We start from the raw sequence: 27708 nt of genomic DNA on the forward strand, positions 1-27708 counted from the left end.
TGCCTCCAGTAACTTCCGCGGCACTGTCGAAGGGTGCACCACGAATAAACGTGTTCGTCATGGTATTAAACTGTAAAGCAAAACCGCGAGGAAATTATTATGCTGCTGTAATCAAACAGCAAGAACAAAAAAAGAAGAAACGGCGATCAATCTCTTCTCAGGTTCTCTCTGCACTTTCGATGTTTGGGTATGAGGTGCGAACGCAATAGGTAATGAAAAGCTACGTTTACAACATTTTTCATTCATTTAGTTATTTCTTAATTCCTCATCACATATCCGACCAATGCCCTGAGAGAATAAATTTCGTATAAAAAAAATTCCGTCTACTCACGCGAAATTCAAAGCTGTGTGCGCGGGTGTTCCGTCGCGAGCGGCGCGCACTTCGCGGTGACGTCGACACCGTTCACGTTTTAAACATGAGCATTCTCGAACAGGCAGTGTCCTTTCGTCAGTATTGGCTTTCGGGAGTAGGTCTGAGGACATTCGATTGCCTTAAAACCGCAGAAAATGAGAGCCTAGATGCTTCCAGCCGTACAACGCGAACGCAACCCGACCGCGCCGGCCTACTCAGATTACTCGGCGCCGCCGTTGGCGGCGCTGAACGCTGCGCTTCACTAGCGCCGCCTGGCCACTGCAGGTTGCCTATAGTTTGCTTCGCATCGAAGTGTCAGTGGGCGGCGCTTTCGTATAGCCAGCTTAAGAGGATATATGGGATCACTCGTGGCACTGCCTTATTGTCAACCTTACTGTCTGATAAGAGAAAAGTGCAGTTAAAATGGACGACCACAATTAGGAGCGGAGATGGCGTATACTTGTACTGCAAGGGTGTTGTGAGCAGAAATTTGCTTGTGTCGCAGCAATTACTCCTATTAATTACTGACATTGTTTTACTCCAGGGATTATTATTTGCGGGAAAAACAAATTCTCGCACACTTTTCTGACGCCGGTGACAGCGAGGCCGGATGCGCCGTAAAGGTGCTGCTTGGCGCTGGTGGCTTGCGGGAGGAAAGCGGTGTTGTCTCCGGCCGGCGCTTGAGCGCGAAATGCTGCTGTTTCAAGCGGTGACTTTCTAGAGATTGGGTTACAAATAACTCCATTGATGCAGCTTGAGATACCGCATACCATTGAAGTGCAGCAGCAGACGAACGCCTTGGCACAAGCACTGAGAGCGAGGGTAGCTATAATCAAGTGTATACGCATCGTTTTTAGAAACACTAATGAAATTACGACAAACATTTCAAAACACTAATTTTTAAAAATGTATGAGTGATATGTCAGTGCCCTGCTGGTGAGACTACACACTCGCCTGCCGGACAAAGTGTAGCGAGTTCACCAAACTCGCTTCGCGCCCAGTGTGTTCGGCAGCGACTGTCATTAAAGTTCATCGTGTGACACGATGCGAAGGACGCTAAACGCGAGTGCACTCGTTGAAAGCGACACTTGCACGTCTGGCATCGGTCTGTAGTCTCTATACATATGTCAGTGCAATGGGTTGGACTTATAACTAGCGAGTTTTTGTGTGCTAGAGGAATAAGGTGATTCAGTTACGTCATGCATCTAGTCTAGAATTGGCAGACGTCCAGAGACGGCCCAGATAGTACGTGCGTAGGAGTTTTTCGCGACCAAAACGTCTGATTGGCTTCCCTTAGTGCTCGAGCCAATGACCTTTTCTTTTTCGTTTTTTTTCTTCGCTCATCCTGCCGAAAGCAGTGTTCTCAAAAGGCAAATTTCGAACGTCGATTATGCGTCACAATTTGAAACCGCAGTAAAACATGGCCCGTGGCCAGCATTCCGCTTCAGAACACGTGCGAAAGCGCTGTTAGCCATGGTTTCGCTTTGCGATTCAACATCCATATTGGTATGAAAAGATATGTGCTTGTAAGTCGGGAGGACACACAAAGAAGTTAATAAGGGACATGGAGAGACACTACTGCAAAATAATAGTACATAATAGAAAGGAAGGTACCCGCAGAAACGGCATACCCATGATATTTAGCATGCTAGGTCGAAAAAGCAAATTGAAACTACGAGACGTGGTTAAACAAATGAGAGGAGAGGTAGCAAAAGTAGGTTGAACAAGTAATATGGAGAGGAGAGGTACCAAAAGACCGGAAATTGAGCAGGAGGAAGTCGTAGCAAGTGTTCGGTTCGTTTCAGCGCGGTTCTCAAGGGATTGTCTACAGTAAAACGAAAGAAATGTATCGTGCATTGTGTGATGTTCCCAGTGCCTTTGTACAGGGCCTTGTAGGATGGAGGCCCAGGTGCAGATGTTTTAAAGAGAGTAAAAAGAATGCAGGTGACGCCAGGAGCAAAAACCCTTTTTTAAATTGCACACCAGAACCTTGCCGGTGAAAACATTTTTGGAGAAAAGGGGATTATCCGTACCCTAGGGATCACACTGTTTAATATGCAGGAAGCCAGAAACCATAGACTATGCTTTTTTACGCTGTTAGGAAGGAGTATATTTTTGGGACGTATTGCAAAGAATGCTAATGAAAGATTTTCCGCTAGACCCGCATGGCATTCGGTACTTATGCACAGAAAGTGAGGATGGGGTACCATTTGATTTATGCTCATGCATGGGCCTCCACTGTATATGGCGCTCAAGAATGGCGGGTTACCATTGCGATAAAGATGCACGGCCTGCCAGAATTTATTTTCGGGAAAACGTGGACAGGTATTTGGCAATCCAGAAAGCTACAGCAGAACCTCCCGAGGGGCTCTCAAGGCTAGAGCCTTTGTTGTGTATGCGTGAATTTTAGTGTGTCATATGTAAATAGCGTCTGTAAATAGCATTTGAGTAATTTTTGTTGATTTTGTTCCCGTGTCAAGACCAGACAATAAAAAAAAAAGCTGGCGTGGCGGAGTGGTTAGCGTGCTCGTCTCGCACCCCGGAGGTCCACGTTCGATTGCTCAGGTTGGCGATTTTCCCTACTCGTTTTTATTTTTTAATGCTTCTGGGATTTTTCGCTCACGGCCAACGCCGGACGACGGGAGACGGCGGCTGTCGACGACGACACCGACTTCTCTGCGACACGGGGCCCTTAACGCTATCGCGTTAAAACGCGAGGTTAGGCTCGGAATTAGGTCGCAGTCGTGCGCGCGCGGTTGCGAGAGAGGCGAGACGGCGGCGGCTGGGAGGCTCTTGTTCGATGTGGAGAGTGAAGCGCATTTCGAATCGTGTTAGGTTTTGCGAGGACGGGACTGTAGCGGCGGCGCATCATTTCGTGCTCTGGCCGTGACCAGGCTGAGGATAGTTTTGCAAAAATGCTTTACCATTGAAAATTAAGTTTAATAATTCTAACCAATTATTAATAATCCAATTATTAACCAGTCATTATTAATCATATTTCGGCATTGACGACAACAGGAGCTATAACATTTGATGCTTAAAGTTTTTTCCAAGATCACTGCAGAATCTGCACTGGCGAAATGCGTGTCTGTTAGCATTGCTGTGTTGTCCACGAGATGTGTTAGCGCCCGCCAGGGTGGTGCAGTGGTAAGACGCCCGACTACTGTGCCGGAGTTCCCGGGTTCGAAGCCGACCACGGCGGCTGCGTTTCGATGGAGGCGAAACGAAGTGGCATCCGTGTACTGTGTGATGTCAGCGCACGTTAAAGATCCCCAGGTGGTCGAAATTACTCCGTAGCCCTCCACTACGGCTCCCCTTTCTCTCTGTCCACTTTCAATCCCACCTTCCTCGCTTCCCTTACGGCGCGGTTCAGGTGTGCACAGAGCAAGTGGGACAGATACTGCGCTTTTCCCTTCCTGTGAACCAATTATTATTATTATTCCGCGAGTGAGATACTGCGCCTTTTTTTCCTGTGAACCAATTATAGAACGCCGCGGCCCTGAACTTTGATGCGTTCAATGGAATGCAGGTTGTGTTCGATAAGGTGCGCGCGATCGGTTTGTGCCGCAGCAACGCTCAGGCTTTCGCATTTCTGCTGAAGAGAGGTGGTGAAAGGTGGCAGTTCCTGACCCTACGGGGCTGGGACGGTGGGTCAACGCCGCTTGCGGCGGGGGCTAGCCAGCCACTAATTTTTATCTTTTGTAGGCCGTCATTGCACCAGTCACCACTTTGGTGGTGATGGTGGACGATGGCTGTTGTTGCGGCGCGTGTCTTTCTCTCCCTGTTCGTTTTTCTTGTCTATTTTTTTCTTCTGCCCGCACGAGGCAGCGGAGGTGGCTCAGCTACAGAGCCAGTAGCAGGCCTGTGCATTTTCTTTTCTTTCTTCCTACAGCCACAACAAGAATATTTCTGCTCTGAGAAATGTGACCGGGAGCTTAGAACCGAAACCGAAGTTGGCTGGCGCCCACCTTGGCTCCTAATTACTCACTTAACTGGATCTAATTGATTGCCAGATTAACCCTTATCAACCAATTTGCCGCTTGCACACTTTGCCTTGACATCCGATAGTACCATTCTTTTTCCGACATACTCTTTTTACAGCTCCGGCAATGGCCATGCGAAATCCATACAATGCTTACGCATTAATAACATACCGCCAATATTCGAATTCCCTGGACGCTTCTATGTGCAACCAAGTCCCTAGGGACTTTAGAGCGACTTTTCGGACATTTTTCGCGTGATCTGGGCCTTTCAATTCCCACCCTTCCCAATCCTTCATCACCCACCCTTGTAGGGAGGCCTGGAAGGCGGTGCTGCTCAGCTGTCATGACCCAATTGGCCTAGGTCGCCAGGGCGCGAGCGGCGTTAGACTCCATTAGGATCTCCATCTAGACTTGTGAGGACCTGAGCCAATAGGGCCTGGTCCCAAACTCCTCCTTGACAGCCGACCTTTCGCCCATGTGACAGCTCCTGCGCCGATCACTCTCATATCCTGTACTCCTGCCCGGCACACTTGCCCGCAGCCTCTTGGCAGCTTACAGTCCGCAGCAGCGGGTGACTGCTTTGTCCAGCATCGAGCCACATCTCCAACTTCGGCTGGCGACCTGAACAGAGGAAGTAGCGACTATAGACACAGCCTGGACGCCAAAACCGGCAGCCCAAAGGCCGCCCGCAAAGCTGCTATGTAATTTACCTTTGACCTTCTTACGAGTAGACTTCTCACCACCGCAGGCGCTAAATACTTTTCGGCTGCTGTCGCTGTGGGAAATAGCATTGGCAGAGAGCGAATCCAGCCGTCCGCATTTCGGCCTAAGTCTGAACTCTTCAACCATTCCACACGTAAGCCGGGGAAGGCCAATAAGCTCGCGCTGATTGATGCACTAAGCCGGTAACCTTAGGTCTGCCAATTGTTTTTCCTTCCGAAGCTCTCTGCGTGGTCTTCAGTTTAAGCTGAACTCTTTTCATTAGCCTCCACGTTTCTTCTCCATAAGCGAGTATTGGTAAATTACAGTTGAGAATTTTCTCGAGGAATACTGCATGGTAACCTGCCGTTGATCATGATCTGATGCAATTTTAGAATGTGCACCCACTGTTCTGATTCTTGCAGTTATTTTTCCTTCAAGGTCCGCGGACCTGCAGCCACACGTCATAGTAGACGTATTCCCTTACTACTATCAGCGCCTCGCTACCTATCGCGAACTGCTCTCTCTTTTCGAGGCTGTTGAACCTTACTTTTAGTCTTCTGAGTATTATTTTTAGGTCTTCCTTCTGCTTTTCGTATCGATGTTATTAATCATCGTTTGAAATTCGTCACCTGAGCTACTCAGCAATGTAATGTCATCAAAGAATGTCACATTATTCATGTAAGTATTTAAGTATTCTTTATCAAATCTTATCCCTAACTTTTCTCAATTCAGCTCTGTGAATACTTTTCCTCTAAGCAAACGTTTAATAGTACTGGACTGATCGTGTCTCTTTGCTGAACCTTTCTTATTGAAATTTTATTACTTGCTTTATGGAGGGCTGTGCAGCCGCTATAGACCTCCTCGAGAACTTTCACGTAATTTTTGCCCCTGATTTTACAACGCCTGCATGATGGCTGAAGTTTCTATTGAGTTAAAAACGTAATCAATTGATGCAGGTTAGCTATAGTCCAAGCACTTGATTGATAGTATGGATGCCATCGATGGTAGAGTAGCCTTTCTGAAAGTCTGATGCTTCAGTTGAATAAAGCCCTAGGTCATTAGCTATTACCAAATACCTTGCACGTAACGGATTGTCTGTAATTCGGTCTGTAATTTGTCAAGCCCTTAGCATCCCCTAGCAATTATGGTTTAAGATTGTGGAATGTTATCGTTCTTCGAAACTCCAGTACCGTCGATATCATGAGGCTAGGGTCCCTAGAAATATATACTTCTAGGGACTCTAATGAAGGCATTGCGTATACAGGGTGGCCAGCTTTTCTAGCACAACAGCCCAACCGTCCAACAGATCCGCCGTTTATCTGGTCCTCCCCAGTTGCTTTCCCATTTGCTCCTAATTCTTTATTTACTTCGTTCTTCGTTACTCCGCCAGTTATGCTGTATGTCAAATGGTTCGCCGGAGGCGACGTGGGAACGGGCTTAGCTGTCCTTCGCGGGGCTGGGACTAAGTGATAGAACTCTTGCAATGCGATCTTTTTGAAACTATCTCATGGCCTCGACAACAATAACGGTCGCCGGAGAAATAATGGGGCTATAGTAAGACTTTTCCCTTACAAAAATGCGGCTCGACGAAAAGACATGACGCCGTAATTGACTCCCGTTGGGCACTCGCACCGCATCGAGAAGCTAGGGACGAAGGAGGGAATGAATAACAATTCCAAGGGTGCGCGTACGCAGCCTCCCACGCGTGAAGAATGTTCAAGCATGCCAGTTTTTGAGGGTGGCCCACCTAAATTTGGCAGTCACCGCTGTGTTGGCCATAGTCTAATTTTGTCAAATTCAAATTTTGGTCAAATTCGGACGAAGTCATATTTCGAGGTTCTAGCAGCAAAATTAGGGAGATGGGGAGGGAGGGCCACTTATATTTGAGGACACCATTGCATTGTCCGCACTGGAAATAAGTTTGACCACAAATTTTTGTCAAATTCTACCAAGGTGAAAATTCGAGGTTCCAGGGAGGCCAATTTTGGCAGTGCGGAAAGAAACTATCTGCGGACGCTTTTCTGCGGTATGATCCAATGAATGCGTGGACGTTGTAAGAGCAGTTTCCGGATTGTTTTTTGACCACGTATTGTGTAGTTTAAAGAGCGCTGACATCGCACAGCTGTTAATTTTGCGCATGTTAATGCCATCACAACGCGGACCCGAGTCCTCGGTCTCATTAGCCAAATGCTGTAATCAGTGCGCGTGACGACACGCTGAAGCAAACACAAAATAAATTATTGTGGTTCCTGACCAAAAAGATTTCACTCTCTCTCCCGGATGAAGCCAGTGCTAGGAACCAAACAAACCACGAGCTCCGCATACTGGCACAAGAAGAAGAGGTCGGTGAATGTTGGCGGTTCGCTGATGCCCTTCAGGCTTCATACAGCTCGTAGTCATGAAAGGAACGACTGCAGCCCGTACAGGTGAGGTACATGCAGCGATTTAACGCGTTTGTGTGCAAAGTAGCGGCATGCAGCTTGCGTTGTAACTGTTACTACTATATTCACTGCTGAAAAACTCATACAGAACAAGGCTCGATCGGGTCGCTGTTACGCATTGCCAAGTTGCTTTCATACCAGGTTCGGTTTGAAAGATATGGCTTTTTACATAGTCATCATCATCATCAGCCTGACTATACCCACCGCAGGGCGAAGGCCTCTCCTATATTCCTCCCATTAACCCGGTCCTGTGCTAGCTGCATCCACTTGACCCCTGCGAACTTCCTAACCTCATCCGCCCACCTAACTGTCTGTCGCCCCCTGCTACGCTTTCCTTCCCTTGAAATCCAGTTTGTTACCCTCAGCGACCACCGGTTATCCTCTCTTCGCACTACATGTCCTGCCCATGTCCATTTCTTCTTCTTAATTTCCACTAGAATGTCGGTAACTTGAGTTATTTCTCTGACCCACTCTGCACGCTTTCTATCTCTTAATGTTACCCCTACCATTTTTCGTTCCATAGCCCTCTGGGTTGTCCTCAACTTAAGTAGAACTCTCTTGGTTAGCCTCCAGGTTTCAGCCCCATAGGTGAGTACAGGCAAGATGCAACTGTTGTATACTTTCCTCTTGAGCGATACCGGTAAGCTGCTAGTCATAATCTGCGAGTGCTTGCCAAATGCGCTCCATCCCAATCTTATTCTTCTTGTTATTTCCTTTTCATGGTCCGGATCTGCGGTTACTGCCTGTCCTAAGTAGACATATTCGCCTACTACTTCAAGTATTTCGCTACCTAATGTAAACTGCTGTTCCTTCCCGAGGCTGTTGAACATTACCTTAGTCTTCTGCATATTGATTTTCAAGCCTACCTTTCTACTTTTTCTGTCTAGGTCATCAATCATTATTTGCAGTTCATCCCCCGAGTTGCTGAGCAAGGCAATGTCATCAGCAAATCGCAGATTACTGAGGTATTCATCTACCCTTATCCCTAACTGCTCCCATTCCAAGTCTCTGAATACTTCCTCTAAACAAGCTGTGAATAGTACTGGGGATATTGTGTCTCCTTGCCTAACACCTTTCTTTATGGGAATTTTGTTACTTTCTTCGATCCGCTCCAAGTGCTGACCATAGCACCCACGACTTCTTCTTCTTCCTCTTCTTCTACCTTCTTTTGCTTCCTCCTCCTCCTCCCTCTCCTCCTCCTCCTCCTCTTTCTTCGGACAGGCGCGGCGAAATGACGAGTCTGTGGCCAATGTTGTTCCCTCTACAAAAGCAGGTGATTTGGGCCTTTAGGTAATTCCCCATCTCCCCTTCCCCCCCCCCCCCCCCACACACACACATAAAAGCAACTCAGGAGTGGTACACATCAACATATATGAGCTCCCGCGTCATGGCGGGGCGAATTTCTATCACAAACAGGAAACCGGAGGGCTTAGAAGTCACTTTCAGTGCAAAAATTATCTTATAGCTTGCACCAGCTGTTTTAGCGCGATAGCGTCCCCTTTCGCCAGAATATCCGCATGGCGTTGCGAGCGAAAACTCAAGGTCATGGCTCTGGTGGATTGGCATCTGGCACGGCCGTGCACTGATCGGGTAGGGCGCCTCACGTCACTTGACCGCCCGTGACATGGCTGATTTGGTAGGAGCTACCAACTCGGGTCTGTCCTGATTGGAGGGTGAGTACCCTTGCACTCTTGAGTCCATCACGCTACCTCTATCCACTTTCACTCCCTCCTCCCTCCCTACCCTCACGGCGCGGTTTAGGTGTGCACGGAAGTGTGGCAGATACTGCGCCTTTCCTTTCCTGTAAACCAATCTGCATGAGCTTCTGAGAGGCCCACTTACAAGCACAATGCCTCAGATTGGCCGCTACAACTACCGGACGACACATACTCAGTAAGCTAGGCATCACTATTCCCGCAAACAATGCATCCCTAAGAACACTTCCTACCCACATTTGCACCTCAGTCTATGCCAAACCATTACCACGGAACATGCACTCCCACCATGACCAAGGTCGCAGGAAGGCGCGCGCGGCAACGCTCCACAAATGGTACGGGAATGAGCCCTATGCAGTTTGGGTGGATGCCGCCTGCTATGAGAACGGAGCCACTGCGGTTGTACATAACCCCGACATTTCCCCCCTAACTTTCGAGCTTCCTTCAGGCACCACCCCTGAGGAGACCGCTATAGCTATTGCTCTGGCACAGATGCCAGTTATGTACTTAGTGAGTCAAAAACTGCCATTCTAAATTATGCCAGGGGCCGGGTTCATCCTCCGGCGCAACGCCTGCTGCACATGAACACCCACCACCTCTCCCGACGTGTTGAGCTCATCTGGGTGCCTGCGCGCTCGGGAAATCCCGGCAACGAGGCCGCCGACTCCTTAGCCCGAGGGTATAGAAACCGGGTACAGGCGGACCTCGTGGGGGATTTCTCGGAGGAACGTATGCACTCGTTTGCTGAGTTCACTGCAAACTCTCGCGCTGAGCGCCTCATCTATCCATTACCCCACCCATCTCTCAATACCAGAGAACAGTCAATCTGGCGTCGCCTGCAGACACGAACGCTGCCGACACCAGCTCTACTTTCCAAATTTAAACCGGTATCCCCCATATGCACTTTGTGTTCCCACCCCAAGGCCACCCTTACTCACATTCTTTTATCCTGCCCGATGTCTCCTCCCCCCGCCGGGCCGGTGCCTCTCCGAACCTGGGAGGACTGGGAGACCTCACTTCGGTCAGCGGACCCGGTTAGGCAGAAGATCGTCGTCAGCCGGGCCGCATACGTCATGGATCAACATCACCTGAACGTTTAGATCGGGAGTTGGGTCGTGCGGAGACTCAGGAGGCCTGCGTGCCTCGAATGCTTCGCAGAATAAAGTTTTTCCTCCTCTTCCTCCTCCTCCTCCTCATTTGCACTCACACACGCACACACGGGAATATAAGTCCGCGAGTGTTGCAGGTATAGATATAGCCTTTCCTGTGTGTACTTGAAGATCGTTTAAATATTTTTATCTTTTCTCTTCTTAGCGCTTACAGAGCAGGATATACAGTAAGTATCGGGTTTGGTTCTCGATGTTTATATATCTCTAATTATTTTTATTTTTACTTACTCTGTCCTTTCTCCCTGTCACTCACCTTTATGAATTCCTCCACCGCTTCCTCACTATCCCTTTATTTACACCGCCTCAGTCCAGGCGCTTTAGATATCAGAGAGCAGACACCGGGGCTGGCAAGCATCTTTTCTTTTTGATATCTAATAATAAATAACCACATACTACTACTCATTGCGATTTACATTTAATGGAGAGGATGAAAATGGAAGCAGGAGAAATCCTGCAACTTGCACTGTACGATGTGTTACAACAGCCAGACTACGTAGGACAGGCCTACATTTCGGAACCGATTGCTTTCGAATATGTGACCGATGCACGCACATTTGTGGTACGAAGTGGGGAAGGGTCGAAGGGCCACTTATGGCCGCGTCTTCTGGCCCCAGGGTCTCCTGCTGCGTGCACTGTTTCTTGCCGAGGCTCCTGCTGCGTCACCTCACACTGTTTCTTGTCGAGGCTCTGTAGAAAGGCTGCACTATATGTACACGGATGGACGTTTTTATTGCGTTCACAATACTGCGCCAGGTTTGAGCCCGTCGCGTAAACCCGGCCGGTAGCCACGTTTGACCTTTAGAGCGACCGCAGATGGGGGTCCTTCTTCAAGCCGTCGGGTAAACCCGGTCGGTAGCCACGCCGCGCCCAGAAGAACTGAAAGAGAAGCTACGTCGGCTTTGCTTACGCAACCTACCGGGTTTAACTGAAGCTAAACCACAGCTAATTTTTTTTTCGAATTGTGTGAAACGTAACAACGTGCACACTCATCATGACTTTCGTGTGACGTCATAATCGCCACGATGGAGTACCACGCACGGATTCCACTAAACCTTGACGGCGCAGTTGGCGATATGCGCGTATGCGGTGACATGTCTTGGCATTGCACAAAGTTTCTCAGTACTGCCGAGAGGAAAATGTGGTGCTAACTGCGGCAGTTTATCCGCTATAGAAAGGCACATGAAGGTCGGCAAAAAGGTTTCGTATATGGTTCGCTACTGTTCGGCTTAATACGTGGATTCAGCCGTAACAATACGACTCTTCTCCGTCCTACAGCGGTGGCGATGTGCTGTGAAAGATGCTGTGAAAGTTTTCATACCAACCTAATGTCGAACGTTTGCTTGCTTTAAGTTTATAGACCGTTTTACCGAGAGCAAACAGGAGAGGAGGAAAATACTCTCTAACCAGATTCCTTACGCCGGCCCATTGTTGCCAGTACCGAGTGGGCTGCGCATTCGCACGCTTCATGCATAGCAGAGCGGCCTTGCACCTCGGTATATTGTCGTTTGAGAGACTTAAATACCTTTATTAGCGCCCAATTTAGTGGTAATGTCATCTGGACAGCAATGCGTGATCCTGGAATGCACAAACAATGAAAAAAATCGCAAGATGATTTCCGAGAGCGTATGCGGGAAGCATGCATCGACAGTCCGAGTTCGGCTGTGATATGTTTCTGCTTCACCGCTTTCCAGTCTATCCTGATTAATTTCGCCTATGAACGTTTTGTGTAAGCCAGATAGACTTAGTACCAATGACGGACTCGCGAATATGATGCCTATTTCACTTCCTACACCGTAGTAACCCCGCACGCCGGGCAGGTCGTGCCTCCCTCAAGCCCTCCGCGCCAACGATGCTGTGGATCTCTTTCGCCAGCGTAAGAAGAGCGTGCTAAAATTTGTTCTTCACTTAAACAATAAGCCAACAGCAAAAAAAAAAAAAACCTTTCTTGCGGATTTCTGACCCATACCGCGTTATTGATAAACGCAATACAAATAAATTACGCAACACATTGCCGCTGGTGCAGCGCGCGGGTCATCGTCTGCACACTGGCTCCGCTGCTAAGGCGTCACCGAAAATTACATCTTTCTTTTACTGATACTATGGAATCGGCAGTAAGGCAGTTCCTTGAGAGACCATTTACTCTAGCGCTGAGCAATTACAAAGCGCCGTCGGACGTGCCTTCGATGCGAAACAATTTAGGCCTAGCGACGACTAGGGAGTAGCGCTTGACGACAGTGCCGTAGTCCGCCGCGACAGCGGGCGGCGCCGCTTTCGTAAGCGGCGATGTATGTGCTGCGAATTTGTCGTCTTCGTTCATAGTGCAGCTGACAGTGCAACGTTTTCAACGTTTTGCTCAACAATACGTCGTGCAAACGATGCTGCTACGACGTACGGGACGGGGGTATACGATGTTCTTGCGCTGCAGGACGAACACCAAGACTGCATAAAAACGTCGACGGATGGTACGACACTACTTCTTTTATGTGCTGCTCTTGAACTGTGGTTTAACTTGAAAGTATACATTGTTGAAGCACGACAGCTCGATCGTATATCGAAATGGGTAGCACTTCACGTTAAATCAATGCAGCAATAACTGGAAAGCGTCTTTCGTAATATCTGCATTCCACGTTCGGTAGCTGCTCGTACGGTTCATTCGATGCGTGTTTGTATGTACAGTTATCATTGCGATTATAAAATATAACTGAAAATACATGTATCGCGAAAGATACAACGGATACACCCTGTGGGGTTCAGAGGGGGAGACGGTCTTCCGCACCACTCCTACTCCGCAGGTGCAACGTCCTCGCTGGCGACCCGCGGAGGGAACAAAGGGGACAAAGGACGGGGAAGACACATAGTTAATACTCCAATGCTATTTATTGCACTTGCAAATAATACAGAGCATGTCGGCTAGCTATACATCAGCAAGGTTTTCCTTGGAAGGGCAAGGCTACGTAAGAAGGACTTTTGACTCACCGGCTGGGAAATGGGGGTGCGATTTCGGCGGCGGACATTTGCACGCGCCGTGAATATGGCGGCCGGGATCTCCCGTGCGCGCCGCATTCTTCGGACAAAGCCATACGACGGCGTTTGCCGCGGGAGGCGGCGAGAGCGTGCGGTATTTACCGGTCGCTTCGCTGTTGGGAACCAGAAGACGGGTGGTCGTGCACGACGGGTCCTCCCGTGTGCGCTGAGTACTCCGTGCCCGCTATCCCCCGGCATTCGCCTGGAGAGGCGGCAGGAGACGACCGCTCTCGCTGCCGGCTGGATCCAGAATCTCCCTCTCGTCTTCTCGCGGGAACCCGCATAGACGTCTTGGTGGCGCTCCCATCGCTGGTCTTCCGTCCTTCCCCCAAGGGGAGGTATTTACCTCCTCTCCCAGCCGGCGCTGCCATGAAGCTCGTCGGGGTGGTGGTGGTCGGTCGCGGCGAAGGGGGAGGAAACTGGTTTTCCACATCCCTCCCTCCTTAAATGTTCACCTAAGCTGCTCCCTGGATGCCATCCGCGGGGTCCACACCAGGCTTGCAATGACGACCGCAGGGCAGCTCGCACAGGCAAGACACTAGTGCAACCCAAACGTTGGTGTCATCCGACGAGCAGCAAGGTGAAGGGGCCCCTGCTGTCCATCGGCAGGTCCCAGAAGCCAGCGTAACGGGAGGGTGTTGTTCCCGCTGACGCACCTTTGTTGGCAGGCAGGGGGTTGGCCTCCCCTCCCGTTAAGCCGGACTGGTTCTGTGAGACTCCGAGCTTCGGTGATTTACGGCCGCAGGGCAGCAGGCAGGAACGTAAACAATTGCAGCAGGTCCAGGCGGCTTCACTTGATATCTGCACAACCCTCCGGATCTCCAAAAAGGTTGAATAAATTGATCAAAATGACTATTTGGTAAAATGCGGGCCAATGCGAGTGCCAAACAATTTTATCCGGCACCGCACTGCGTTCCGTTAATCCGAACGAAGCACGGGCATCCGCGGTTCGTTTGCCGGCATAATAATCTGGTTCCACGAAATTTCCGATTCGCCTTCTCAGCCCAAAAATACCAAGTTCATTTGAACGAAGTTAGCTTTCTCTAACTAAGCGAGATGTTCGGCTGCAGCGAGGTCAATATAAAACAAGCAAAACGCATTTGCGCATGCTGTATGCCACGGTTAGACTGTCCTCCGACGTGCGCCAGGCAGCTCCCAAAAAGAGCCTTAAGCCTATTCGCTCTAGCGCTAAGGACAATAGCTAGAACGCAGCGCCGCGAGGATGTGCATGTCCGCCAAGGAACCCAGGGTGACCCTACTCCCTCGCTGCCATCCAAAGGCAACTTCTGAGCGAACAGCGCCCACCGCGTCCAGCGGTGTCGGAGCGCCCCGGTGCTTTCCGGCAATCACGGCTGCAATTCCAGTCAGCCGATTGCGGCACCTGGCTACCAGAGCCAAAGAGACAGAAGAGGAAATATTTACAACTATATACAAGAAAAGTAGGGCCACCGTCCCGGCTGAGGCACTCACTCGCTTCCGGCGTGCTGTTCTCCGTGGACGGCTCGATCTCGTGTTCCATGTACGGACCTCGTGGCTGTACCTCTCAAAGGTCTCGGGAGTCGGCACACACATAAACACACACACACACAAATAAAAATGCTCCACACACACACACACGACCATTTGTTCTCGCTGCAAACTCCTCCCACCTCGCCGTCAAAAAAGCATATTAGCCTTGGGGTCAGGCCTAATGTTAAAGGTCCGGGCAGGCACTCCACGCCGCGAACTGACTATCGTCCTTTGTCCCTAGGGAGGGGTAACTAGCTCAAGTGCTTCTGCACGAGAGAACCACGTTGAGGTGCCATTGTGGGGTTTAAAGGGGACGGGTATTCCACCTCGCTCACACTCCGCAGGTGCAGCGTTCTCGCTAGCGACTTGCGGAGGGGACAAAGGACGGGGAAGACACATAGTTAATACTCCAATGCTATTTATTGCACTTGCAAATAATACAGAGCATGCCGGCTAGCTAAACATCAACAAGGTTTTCCTTGGAAGGGCAAGGATACGTAAGAAGGGCTTTTGACTCACCGGCTGGGGAATGGGGGTGCGATTTCGGCGGCGGACATTTGAACGCGCCGTGAATATGGCGGCCGGGATCTCCCGTGCGCGCCGCATTCTTCGGACGAAGCCATACCACGGCGTTTGCCGCGGGAGGCGGCGAGAGCGTGCGGTATTTACCGATCGCTTTGCCGTTGGGAACCAGAAGATGGGCGGTCGTGCACGACGGGGGGTCCACCCGTGTGCGCAGCGTACTCCGTGCCCGCTATCCCCCGGCATTTGCCGGGAGAGGCGGCGGGAGACGACCGCTCTCGCTGCCGGCTGGATCCAGAATCTCCCTCTCGTCTTCTCGCGGGAACCCGCGTAGACGTCTTGGTGGCGCACCCATCGCTGGTCTTCCGTCCTTCCCCCAAGGGGAGGTATTTACCTCCTCTCCCAGCCGGCGCTGCCATGAAGCTCGTTGGGGTGGTGGTGGTCGGTCGCGGCGAAGGGGGAGGAAACTGGTTTTCCACAACCCTCACAGCGGAAGTGAAGCGCAATCCTTCGCAGTCACTCCGGCCGCTAGTGCTGTTTCCAACAGCTGCCGCCATGCCAAACGGATGGTATACGGTTTGCTCGCGCGCTCGAACAAAGCACAAATAGCGCCAAGGTGTCGGATAGCTTTCACGAGCACCGCGAAACAGTACTTTTACACTACCGCACCGCAGCATCAACACGAACAGCACAGCCCAAGATGGCGTCAGGAGGATCCGGAGCGGACTTTCCCAGTTTGGCTCATACGGGGCGCCACCATCAAACTAAGATGGCTGCACCCAGGCATCGAAACTAAAAAGGTCTATTGGAAGTAGTGAAAAACACGTCATTGAAATAATATTGCACAAAGCAGAGCATCGCCGCGCAGTTATATACAGATTACGAGGCCGAATCCATGTTTCCCGGCCAACACTAGCCAAGTCAATCAATCACCTTTCGCGATGGACGTGCTATGACGTGCTCTTTAAGAAAATCGTATGGACGGAGGCGGCACTTTTCACTCTAGGCAATAATATTGGGATGGTAGCTCAAGCCTCACTGGGCTCCAAGCTTGTGCATACGTGGAGAACTGCGAAAGGCAGCACATAGTCTAATCGACTTATCGCCGTCTACTCCGGCCTGCACACTGAAGGCTACTTTAATTGAACAACCTATTGGCATACTGTACGGTACATATTGCTTCGCCGAAATAAATTCCGTAATAATAACGAAAAAAGAATGAATAGAGATCGAGAGATAGGAGAATTACCACAGGATACGATCTCAAAACTCGTTTGGACTGGCCAACCATATTTTTTCCTAACAATATACAGAGGTGTTGGTCAATCATTTAGGGGAATCCCTCAAGGTGAAGTAGATTTGTAATAAGGGAGTAATTACTCACTGACATCCACCCGACATGGCTGTGCTTGGGTGGATGTCAATGAGTAATTACTCCCTTATTACAAATCAACTCCACTTTGAGCGATTCCTCTAAATATTTGCCCAACCCACACCCACCTCGAGTTGTAGATCAATTCGCTCTCGCCCTACCATCTTTTCTATACTGACCGTCTTGGTTAGCTGAGTTTGGTATAGAGCGACTGCACCGGAAAGGCGGTGATCCCGGGCTCGATCCCCGGACCAGGACGAATTTTTCTTTAACTACTAAGTTTCTGAGAAAGCTTTCCTTTGTAGCCGTATGGCTGCGCTTGGGTGGATTTCAATGAGTAATTATTACTCGCTTATTATACAGAGGTATCTAGTAAACAGGTACTTATTTTGCGACATCTGCTTGTCAGACCACGTTGACTGTAATCAACCTCAATCAATTTTGGCTGGGGCTGACTGCCAGCTTGAACCACCAAGCAGGTACTGCTATGATGTAGTATTCCCACATAATTAAAATAAATTGCATTGTGGATGATAATTTTATATCTGGCTCTGCTTCTGTTGCAGAAACTCGGAGACGGTCCTCGAGGAGATTGTGTAAGACCGGCAATTCTCTTTTTAATGTAGGCCATGCGCATGCATTGCTTGGCTCATAGATTACTACAAATGTCGATAAAGATAATAATGCAAAGCATTTCGAGGGTTGTGACAGAACCACAGCCGGAAGAAAATAACCTTGAGAACCTAAGTAGTTATCAAGGCAGTCCTGTTCATGTATAAAGGGCTTGAAAGGTCTCATGATAACACCCTGTGACCTCCCGGTCATGTTGCCTTGTTATATGTTGACGTCATTTCATGTAGACGAACCCGAGATCTCGGGGTGGGGGGGGGGGGGGGGGTAGTTGTGGTTCTAACAACTCACTGCCCATCTTAAAAGCGGCACAACGATATTTTAGATCAAAACTGGAGAGTATCATGTTCGAATGTTCATACACAGTTGGACATTTCGTACAATCGTATAACTTTGACAGGTATCGTAGTGAATGGGTGTACGTGCGTGCGTAGATCTCGAGAGTCCTCCCGGATGCACCACCCGGCCCTGCACCTGGCGTTCGGCTGCACATGTCTGGCCGGCCTGATCGTGGCCTTCCTTGTCGGAATAGGACTCCTGATTTTTAAGAGTGAGCAGGCAGCTATACGTATGGGTCAGCACATTTGGTATGATACGACTAACTGACTGTAACGCACTCTTTGTTTCTACGCTCTCCGGGAAACAAATTATGAAACGAAATTATGAGAATCCTGACAAAGTATAGTTAGGTTTCGCTAACTTTTGCAATGGCGTTTAAAGGAATATTCAAGGGAACACCATAAGTTGAGAGGAAAACTTCTGGGGGTGCCAGCGCCGTACGACAGAGACTCGCACTTCCTGCAGTCTTTTAATTTCATGTTGTGCAAGTCACGGAGCGTTGCGTTAGAGGACAACCGGTACGTCGCCTGCCGAACGACCGCGTTGCGCCGCACCGTTGGTTAGACGCCCCAGCCTCCTGATAGAAGGCAGAGTGACGTAATCCGCACGCACGTGGCACTGCTGGGCAGGTCTCAGTGATCGAATACTGAATACTGTGTCGTCTTTTAGGGGACGTGAAGAAGTACTATGAAAAGAATGAGCCTGTGTCTAAATTAGCACTTTTTATTTTGTCTTTTTTTTTTCTAATTATAAAATTTAAGCGAATATGCTGAACGGCGTAATTATAATTCAACGCTTCCAAAATCTTATTAGGCTATACAGATTTCCTTTATGGGGCACAAATTAGCAAATAGTTTGCCGCGAGAGCAACTCATCTGCGCAGGAGGCACCTGCTCTCAAAGATAGACCCTGTTTTTAGTGACCGGTGCTCTCCCTGCACAAAACTCCGGGGAAAGTTTCATGTCTACACATACACACACAAAGGCTATCAAAGGATCTATTCGCATTACTTGAGGGTCGGAAAACGCACAAATGACCGTATACCGCGCCCGGAAACTGTGAACACGCGGTAACCTTTTCGGCGCGGGCATCTCGGGCCTCTTGCGTGAGAGGTGTGCGGATGTATTTGTGGAACCATACAGAAGCGCGCGTTTTTTACCTAGGACATTTGCCACGGATCGCGGGGAACATCCAGTCTTAGTCTTGTATAACATCATTCATATATGGCGATGCAGGGAACACCTGTGCCCGCCACTTGTCTGTATGGGAACAAAGTGCAAAACAAAATACAGCCGGCAAATAGCACGATCAGTCATCAGCTGCCGAATAGGCAGGTGTAATTGGTACCAAATTTTATTGCCAACATATAGATGCATCAAAGGTTCACCGCCAAGTCTGTGCACATTCGCACTTGTCTCCTTATAGGAATGTGGGAACAGTGTATGCTGTATTCGCACCATGAGCTTTGGAACCTCAAAGATGAAAGCAGTTTGGAGAAAACACACACACACACACACACACACACACACACACACACACACACACACACACACACACACACACACACACACACACACACACACACACACACACACACACACACACACACACACACACACACACACACACACACACACACACACACACACACACACACACACACACACACACTTGTGGCTCGCGCATCTGAATCTGGCAGTCACGGGGTGAAGGTGCACTGGCCACGCATCTGACCTTCAACACTGTTGACGTTCTTAATTTTGCGCTTCTTTCCGTCCAGCTGCAACGGCCAGGGTATTCAACACCTCAGGTAAGCGCTATAACTTTCATCGCCTTGGAAGCGTGTTCCTGGGTCACTGTCTTTTTTTTTTGTTGTTATTCTTTTCCTCCGTTTTCTTTATTTTTTTGCATTGCGAACAGAGGCGGCCACACACGTAGACAAGCACAGCATTTTTCTGAGTTCTAGTAAGTAGTTGAATTTCGTAGCGTTTTGGATTTCCTTGAATCAGTGTTTTTTTAGCATCTGTATTCTCACCGCGCACTTTGCATTTATGAAGAAAATTGCGCTCATTCTTACTTTTAAAAACCCGCATTCCGCAGTAACGCTTGACGTTCAGCTTGTGCTTGTTCAACAGACCGGCACGTAATTCTCGTTACTTTTGCGATCTGATTCGCGTTCTAAACACAGGAAAGGAGAAGTGCACTTGTTTGTTGCGTTCTGGACTTAAACACAATATGCATGCAAAATTCGTTCCTGAAACCCTGTAACGTACATTGACGCTTTACTTTACGGCTGTATATGAGCTAGAAACGTTATTTGCTGAATAACCAAGCCAGCTGTATCCGTGAGTTGAGAAATTTTGTGGAATAGTTATCAGCTGCAGTTTGCCTGTGCATTGGCGTGGCATACCTGGCATCTAGTTGGTTGCCTTGCGTGCCAAGGCATTGCACCCTGACACAAGCGCTCACTTCAGTCTCAACCGGGATGGCGTGGTTATTGCATGCAATACGCCCTGACCCGGACTTCCGCTCATTATTCCATTGCACTATAGAACTTTACCGTACCATCCGTTTAGGAGAACGGGTGATAGCCCGTGCGATTTCGGCCGTGCAGCACCTCGACCAACCTTATCCAATTCATGTCCTCACAGTCTCACAGTCGGCTTGTCGCAGCTGAGTTCTCAACACCTTAAATTTTCATATTGTAAACTACTTGACCCTGCCTTCCGCATTACTAGCTAGGAATAGCTACAAACGTAATTGGGTGCATAGTTGAAAGCATCGCCCGCTAATGAGCGCTTCGCGCTTACCGGAGAACTCTCCGACAGGGTCTCCGGAGATGACACAGACAACACTCCTCCACGTCCTCTAATTTCACCCTTGTGGATAGGCGACTTGCATGGCAGTACTCCCTCCCCATTCATTCCTGTCTTAGCGTGAAGTAGCTTTGTTTAGGCAGTTACAAGCTGACACTTTTCCCTACTCTCTTTTACTCGTACCTTCCCGTTCTCTCGGTCCCCCTGAGAATGCTCACAACTAGGTCCACGTGGTATGGCAATGCCAAACCATAATCTCTATTTCTCCTGTTCCTAGTTAACCCTTGTCAAACCTATTGGGCGCAGCTGCTAACAGCAGACAGTCTGGTAGTAGAGAATTCGTACAACTTCTGAAGCACTAAACATATACGAAGTAAAGGCGAGCTCTTGTCCTCAATTTTTAACAAGTTTTGATACTGTGGGATTCCATGGTGACTTTGGAATTCAAGCGAGAAGCAAAACATGCAGCTTGGTTACTTTTGGCAAAGACGGTACATGAAAGAGGACTCGATAGAAGAGCCGTAGATAATTAGAGCGATGGCGTCATACCCTTATAGGCGGAGCTTAATTAGATGTCCACTGAATATTTATTTATTTACTTTTCAAATGAATACAAAACATTTGCAAAATTCTGCTGGGCCGAAGCTAGCAGAGGCCCAAATTACACGTTGCTTTTCAAGCAACAAGATATACGCAAAGTTCGGTTATACATGGTCAGCATGGGTGATCAACACTCAAGCGCAAACATAAAATATCACCAAACGCTCCCTTCTGTCTTCTGCAAGTAGAAAATTTAATGGAAAATACGAAATTCCTAGCCATTTTAATTTGGAGTCGTACAGTATTCCATACTTTTGCCCATTATACTCAGTTAGCCGCGGTCCATAGGTGTTTCGGGTTACAGGGTAATTAAAATTAATATTGCTCGCATACCTAGTATTACTGCTAGGCAACAAAAAGCTATTTGAAAGATGGTTTCTTACAATGCTATTTACAACCATCGCGATTTGCATTTCATATAACAAAGGAAACTGTAAAATCTGAAACCTATTGAACAAGTGAGCACTGGACTGATATCTGTTGGAGTATATTGTTATATGCAGTGTTCTTTTCCGCAAACAAAAATTTTGATCAATGTAGGACTTGTGTGTCGTAGCCCATGATTCGTAGGGGTATGTTAAATGGCAAAAGAGAAAAGTAATCAATTTTCAGCACAGATATGTCCAGCAGTGTTTTAAATAGGATGTAACAAGTTGAAGCAAGCTTATAAACACATGCCAAGTGAGGTCCACGGTTACACCGAGGTATTCAAAGGTTTCAACTTGCTCAATTCCAGCATTAACAATGCAAATATGTTCTTCAGTGTCTATGAGGCGTTTGTGTCTTGATCTAAACAGCATGTACTTTATTTTCGAAGCATTTATTGAAAATCTTTGAACCATGTAGAAATGTGACATAATTCATTTATTTTAGATTGAATTTCATTTAGAGTGCTGCCTGTAAAAACTATTGCATTATCATCAGCTTACATCACCGCGCTGCAGTTCGTCAAACACTGGGGGAAGTCGTTAACGTTAAGAGAAAATAGCACAGGGCCTAAAACTAAACCCTGGGGAACTCCAGCACTAACAGATTTGTGAGCTGATTGTAAATGTATGAGCTGAACAAATTGTCTTCTGTTGCTGAGGTAACTTGAAAAAAAATCAAGAGTGGAATTCCTGAAACCTTAGTGCTCGAGCTTTTGTATTAATTAAGATTGTGTGATTAAGTGTCAAATGCTTTCCGATTTTCGGTTTCCGTTCGCCTGATAGTGTTGTTAGCCTTGCTTTGCTATACCTGGTTATACTGTGGCTTACTATGAGCGACCTCGACTATCATGAGTACCATAACCATGGCCAAGGTCAAGGTTAAGGCTTAATATGCGTAATTAACATTAACTAAACAAATGTGAAGCACAGGTTCGAAAGCGAAGCCTGAACGTGCCCGAACACATAGTGGCGAAATATGACCTTTCCGAAGCCTAACTGAGCATGTGTCACGAAATCGGCGCCCATTTTCATCAAGCCGGTACGGCGCGAGGCCCGCACGGCGTCGCGTGGAAGGCATGGAGATCAAGCCCCCTTCCCCGCGCGGGAGAGCGCGTAGCTTTGTACGCGTTGTTGTCACCCTCTTTCCCCTTGCCCGGGGAAGACGATTGTTCATCGGCCTGGAATGTGCCAGGCCTTTCGAGAAGGTTCTATGGGACTTGGCCAATGACGACGCGCGGCTCGACGGGAGGAGAAGAGGGAGCTATAACCAGCGAAGCTATGTGTGTGTGCGCGCTAGCTTGGCGCATGTTAACAAACAGACGCGGCGCGCCCTATTTAAAGCGACCGCGCCGCTTGTTGAGTCAGTCAGCCAGTCAGTCAGTTCGTCCGTGTTTTGCGACGTATTCGCCTGTGCTTCGACTGGACTCCCGGGGATCACCCGCTGCTGGCAAGCCCACGGACTTTCAAGGGAGCGGCGCTCGTCTCGTATGGCGGCCACATCGTGACTCTTGAGGCGTCGGACTGCAACAGTGCCCGGTGAACAATTTGGTGTTTGTTTATGTACTCTCTCGTGTTTCATTTGTTGTAAAGCCTCTACGTTATTGAATAATACTGTAGTTGCATGCTTAGTGTTTGTTATTCTGTGAACCTCTCGTCTGTGCATTTCAAGTGATCTTGTGTGTTCCTTTGTATCGTCTCTTGCTGTGCATAAATTGTGTTTTGTTTGTTACTTCTGACTCCGATCCTTTCTCTGGTTTGAACCGGCGACCGCTGGGCACCAAACGACCACCCCCTTCTGTCACTACAAGGTAGTTGGATTCCGGCTGAGCTTGCCACGCAGGTCGAGGGCATCTCCTTTACGACCGGAACAGCTACCCCCACTCACTCTAAGGGTGTCTGGGAGTGTGCGCACCGTTAAGGGCGCATCGTTAATAATACCCCCTTAATTATTAACGGGTGACAGCATGTTAGCCTTAATGTTAGCCTTAATTATAACCCTAAAGGTGTCTAGTGTCACAAACAATAAGCTGCTCTCTGAACAAACACTGCCATATAATTCCACCTTCGTAAGCCTGATTAAGCTTAATAGCATAAGAAGCCTTCTAAAGGCGAAAACACTTTTAGCATTTGGCACGCATAACTTGCGCTTGGCTATGACCATAGGTCGGCGGACTCACTCATGAGTCGTCTCACTCGGGCTCACTCAGGCTAACACTCAGATCATGATCTGAGTCGTGAGTGGGTCCGTACTCACATTCAGACCATGATCTAGGTTGTGAGTGAGTCCGGAGTCCGGACTCACATTCAGATCATCATCTGAGTCGTGAGTGAGTTCCGACTCACACTCAGATCATGATCGGAGTCGTGAGTGAGCCCGGACTCACACTCAGATCGTGATCTCAGCCGTGAGTTCGGACTCACACTCAGATCAGGCTCTGAGTCGTGAGTCCGGACTCACACTCAAATTATGATCTCGGTTTGAGTGAGTCCGGACTCACATGCAGATGTTGTGACCTGACGAATCAGTTTTGCCTATCAGAACAACGGCATGCGCACACACACACACACACACACACACACACACACACACACACACACACACACACACACACACACACACACACACACACACACGCACACGCGCACACTCACACACACACACTCACGCACACACAGAGATAGGCAAAATTCTTGGCTACTACGAAGTGCTGATCTTTAGTGCGTTCGAAATGAAACAGACCTTGAAGGTAATGTACGTACCGTCTTTGCCAAAAGTAACCAGGCTGCTCCGATGGCTGCCGGAGCAAGCGCGCGGCCGTGTGGCGGCGTTGCGCTCGCTGTGGCTTGTCGGTGCTCGTCAGCTGCGAGGGTACAACAGCTGACGTAACTTCGCACCCTCACTTTCGCCCGTTGGATGATAAAAAACTAAGCGCGTATGATGTGCGGGCTGCGGTTTCACGCGTGGGAAGCCTGGTTGTGCCCAGCGAGGGCGCTCAGTACAGCGACGGGGCTATTTGCTCTTCCTGCACTGAAGCAGATATAAGTCGCGTTTCTCGCTATATAGTTATGCGTGCTTGTTTTCTGTAATCCGCAGTTGAAACGCACCACCACGATTGCGCTTTGCTGCGTGTTTGATGCGCCTGCACATTAAAGAATGATAACGCACCTCGAAATTTCAATATCCTTTCTCCGAGGTGCCTTGCGTACTGCCACTTTACGGGCCGTGACTCTAGTACAAAGATATGGAAAAGCTTGTGAAACTTCTCAAGCCGTCTTATATCTCTTGCAGGCATGAAAAATTGTGTTAGCCCTTTGAGGAGACTGTGGTAAGTTCAATGATTGATTCTAACAAATTCTCGCATTTGCTTGTGGGTAAGTTTTCGTTTAAGTAACGAATTATAATGAAACCCTCCTCACGCTTAGCTATTAAATGCACATGATTACATTCTCGTTCGTGGAACCCTTATTTCAGGGCAACGCTGTCTGGCAAACATAGCACATATTCGTCTTAGAAACGAACATCTAGAGCTCATAGTGTCTACTATCACCTGCTTTGCCGCAGTTGCCGAGAAGAGCGATAGCTCCGTCGCAATACTGAGCGCCCTCGCTGGGCGCAACCAGGCTTCCCACTGAAACCGCAGCCCGCACATCATACGCGCCTAGTTTTTATCATCCAACGGGCGAGAGTGAGGGTGCGAAGTTACGTCAGCTGTTGTACCCTCGGAGCTGACGAGCACCGATAAGCCACAGCGAGCGCAACGCCGCCACACGGCCGCGCGCTTGCTCCGGCAGCCTTCGGAGCAGCCTGGTTACTTTTGGCAAAGACGGTACACGTATAACGACACATATCAATGCTGATCTATGATATTTATTATAAGGTGGCTCCAAATTGTTAGTACCTCTAACAGAGGTGTCGTAATAGTCTCCTCTCAATTGTTCCTTTAATCACAGCTAGAACTTGGATCGTTGGATGAAAACGCGATTCAGCTGTCCGTTGCGTGTAAGAATCAGCCAACGTTGCAGTCACCGTGAATTTAAAATGGGCAAATTAATCCGATTGAGAAGAAATGGATGAGAAAGTACAGGTGAGTATAAATGATGGTTCGCATGAGTTGCGAGTGGAAATGACTGAGTCGAGATGTGTGATGAATCGAAGTGAGTGAGCTAAGTCGAGAGTGGAAATCAGTGAGTCCATGATGAGTGAGTGCCGATGAGTCGAAATGAGTGAGCTCAAATGGGTCGTGAGTTGTAACTAGTGAGCCCAGATGAGTCTGAGTTCAGATGAGTTGTGTATGCGCAGCCCCAGACCCCGCGGAGCTGCGCGAGGCCGCCGACACCAGCGCCTACGAGTGGCCCTTCGGTGAGCAACTCTGCGATTGTGTCCACGAATTCCTGTTCATTGAGAGAGGAGCGCTTTCACTGGGAGACATTTTGGGTGATGTTGGCTTCGTTTTTCGTTGGAAACGTTTCACGGAAAGGCGGAGGCACTGAGCTGCAGCTTCTACAGCACGCTGTCATGTGTGTTGACAAAAGGGACGATATATTAACGAAAATTGAAGTGTCATGTCTGCAGCCCTGGTCCGCTGTAGGCGCACCTTCCGTCATTAGTTACGCTAAGTTTCTAAAATAACTTTTCGTATCCTTGCGGACGCTGTTGTACAGCCAATTGATTCAATCATATTGGAGGGCTACTGACGATATTTCTCTTACAGCAAATAAATCAGCGGCTTAAATATTATCGGGCGGCTATGTCCTGAACACGTTTCTTTGTTGTTGTTTTTTCTTGTCTACAAACTCAATTTTATTGAGTGGTTCACTCACTCACTCGCTCATTGATTAGCTCATTTCTTCACGTGATTCTGCTTTTCTTGCTTGCACGCTTGAAACGGCCTATCTTCTCGGGTATTTGGCTCCTCACCAGGCGACCTGCTCAACAAGTCGGCTCAAAATGGTTGAGCAAGAAGCCCTACCTCCCTGCCTATGTGCGCCATGCATCGCTCTGCACACTAACGTACACGTGTAAGACATTTTAGTCTAGACGCCCTACTACAGATAAGCTTTCCTATGGTGTGTGTGTATATATATATATATACGCACGTTACGTGTATTCAAATATGTGAATAAAATATAAAGTTGTAATATATAAAAAACGTCTCCATGTAAATGAAGCATCTGACGAAAACGTCAAACGGCAACGCGTACTTGCATTTTATGTCAATAAATGTTTACTATGACTACTGTACTACTGCTGTTACTACTACTAGTCATAACATATTTCGAGCGTCAACGGTCAACGGAAATGGAAATGACAAGTGTACAGGAAGAGAGCAAACGGGTGTGAGTGATAGATTAGCTGAACAAAAGAAAATTGAGACTAGATCAAGTGATGTGAACATTGGATAGCCAATGATTCCTTACAGCTCTCAGAGAGCCCTGTGAGCGAATGGGAGTATATATTCCCACAGTTAACTGAGGACAGGGTGAACAGGATGCCAGTGGGAGATGCTTATCCTGCTTTACAGTCCTACATCGGAAGTAATTCGGCTTGTGATAATGAATATGTTGACTGTACCTGGTATCTGGTTAGGTTATGGTGCCTCGATGGGGAAACTGGAGACATGAAAAAGCACGTCAGGGGGGTCGAGTTTCCCGAAGCGAATGGTGGAAAGTAGAAATATTCACTAAGCTAGCCGACATGTTCTCGAACATAACCTTTTGAAGCTTGGGAACTGTGCAGATTGAAAGCAAAACTGGGAATTGAGTGGCTATAGCGTCCATGCATTCGATCTCAGCATGACTGTTCTGGTGGCTTCAGGAGCTCTGGACTGAGAAGCCCTCTCCTGGACGAGACAAACTTTTTATTAATGCGTAAGCATTAAGTGTATGTTTCGTGTCATCACGAGTTGGTCCGCACCATTACGTTCGAACGAAACGAGTTATAAAAAGAATGGTTGCATTAATATAAATGACGAAAAAACCTTGATCGGAAAAACATTTGTGCATGTGGGTTAATTAGGTAATTAATTATAGCCAACTAAGTCGATCAGACGTCGAACTAGCGGGGAGGTGTAATAGCAACTTCCAAATGAGGTCACGCTGTACTCGA

General features: G+C 48.4%; 1 protein-coding gene across 1 annotated transcript in view; it reads left to right on the plus strand.

Moving 5' to 3' along the window:
• Positions 1–26790, plus strand: part of LOC146175439 (uncharacterized) — a 30045-nt gene extending 3255 nt beyond the window's left edge. Inside the window, exons 5-9 of the mRNA XM_084581805.1 lie at positions 17356–17385; positions 19539–19568; positions 19679–19723; positions 25903–25962; positions 26524–26790. Coding sequence (XP_084437931.1) covers positions 17356–17385; positions 19539–19568; positions 19679–19723; positions 25903–25962; positions 26524–26635 — 277 coding nt within the window. The 3' untranslated portion in view covers positions 26636–26790. The remainder of the gene's footprint in view (positions 1–17355; positions 17386–19538; positions 19569–19678; positions 19724–25902; positions 25963–26523) is intronic.
• The last annotated feature ends 918 nt before the right edge of the window (positions 26791–27708 follow it).

This window comes from Amblyomma maculatum, chromosome 10 (genome assembly GCF_055883805.1).
Source record: "Amblyomma maculatum isolate TAMU_Amacu chromosome 10, ASM5588380v1, whole genome shotgun sequence".
Lineage (NCBI taxonomy): Eukaryota > Metazoa > Arthropoda > Arachnida > Ixodida > Ixodidae > Amblyomma > Amblyomma maculatum.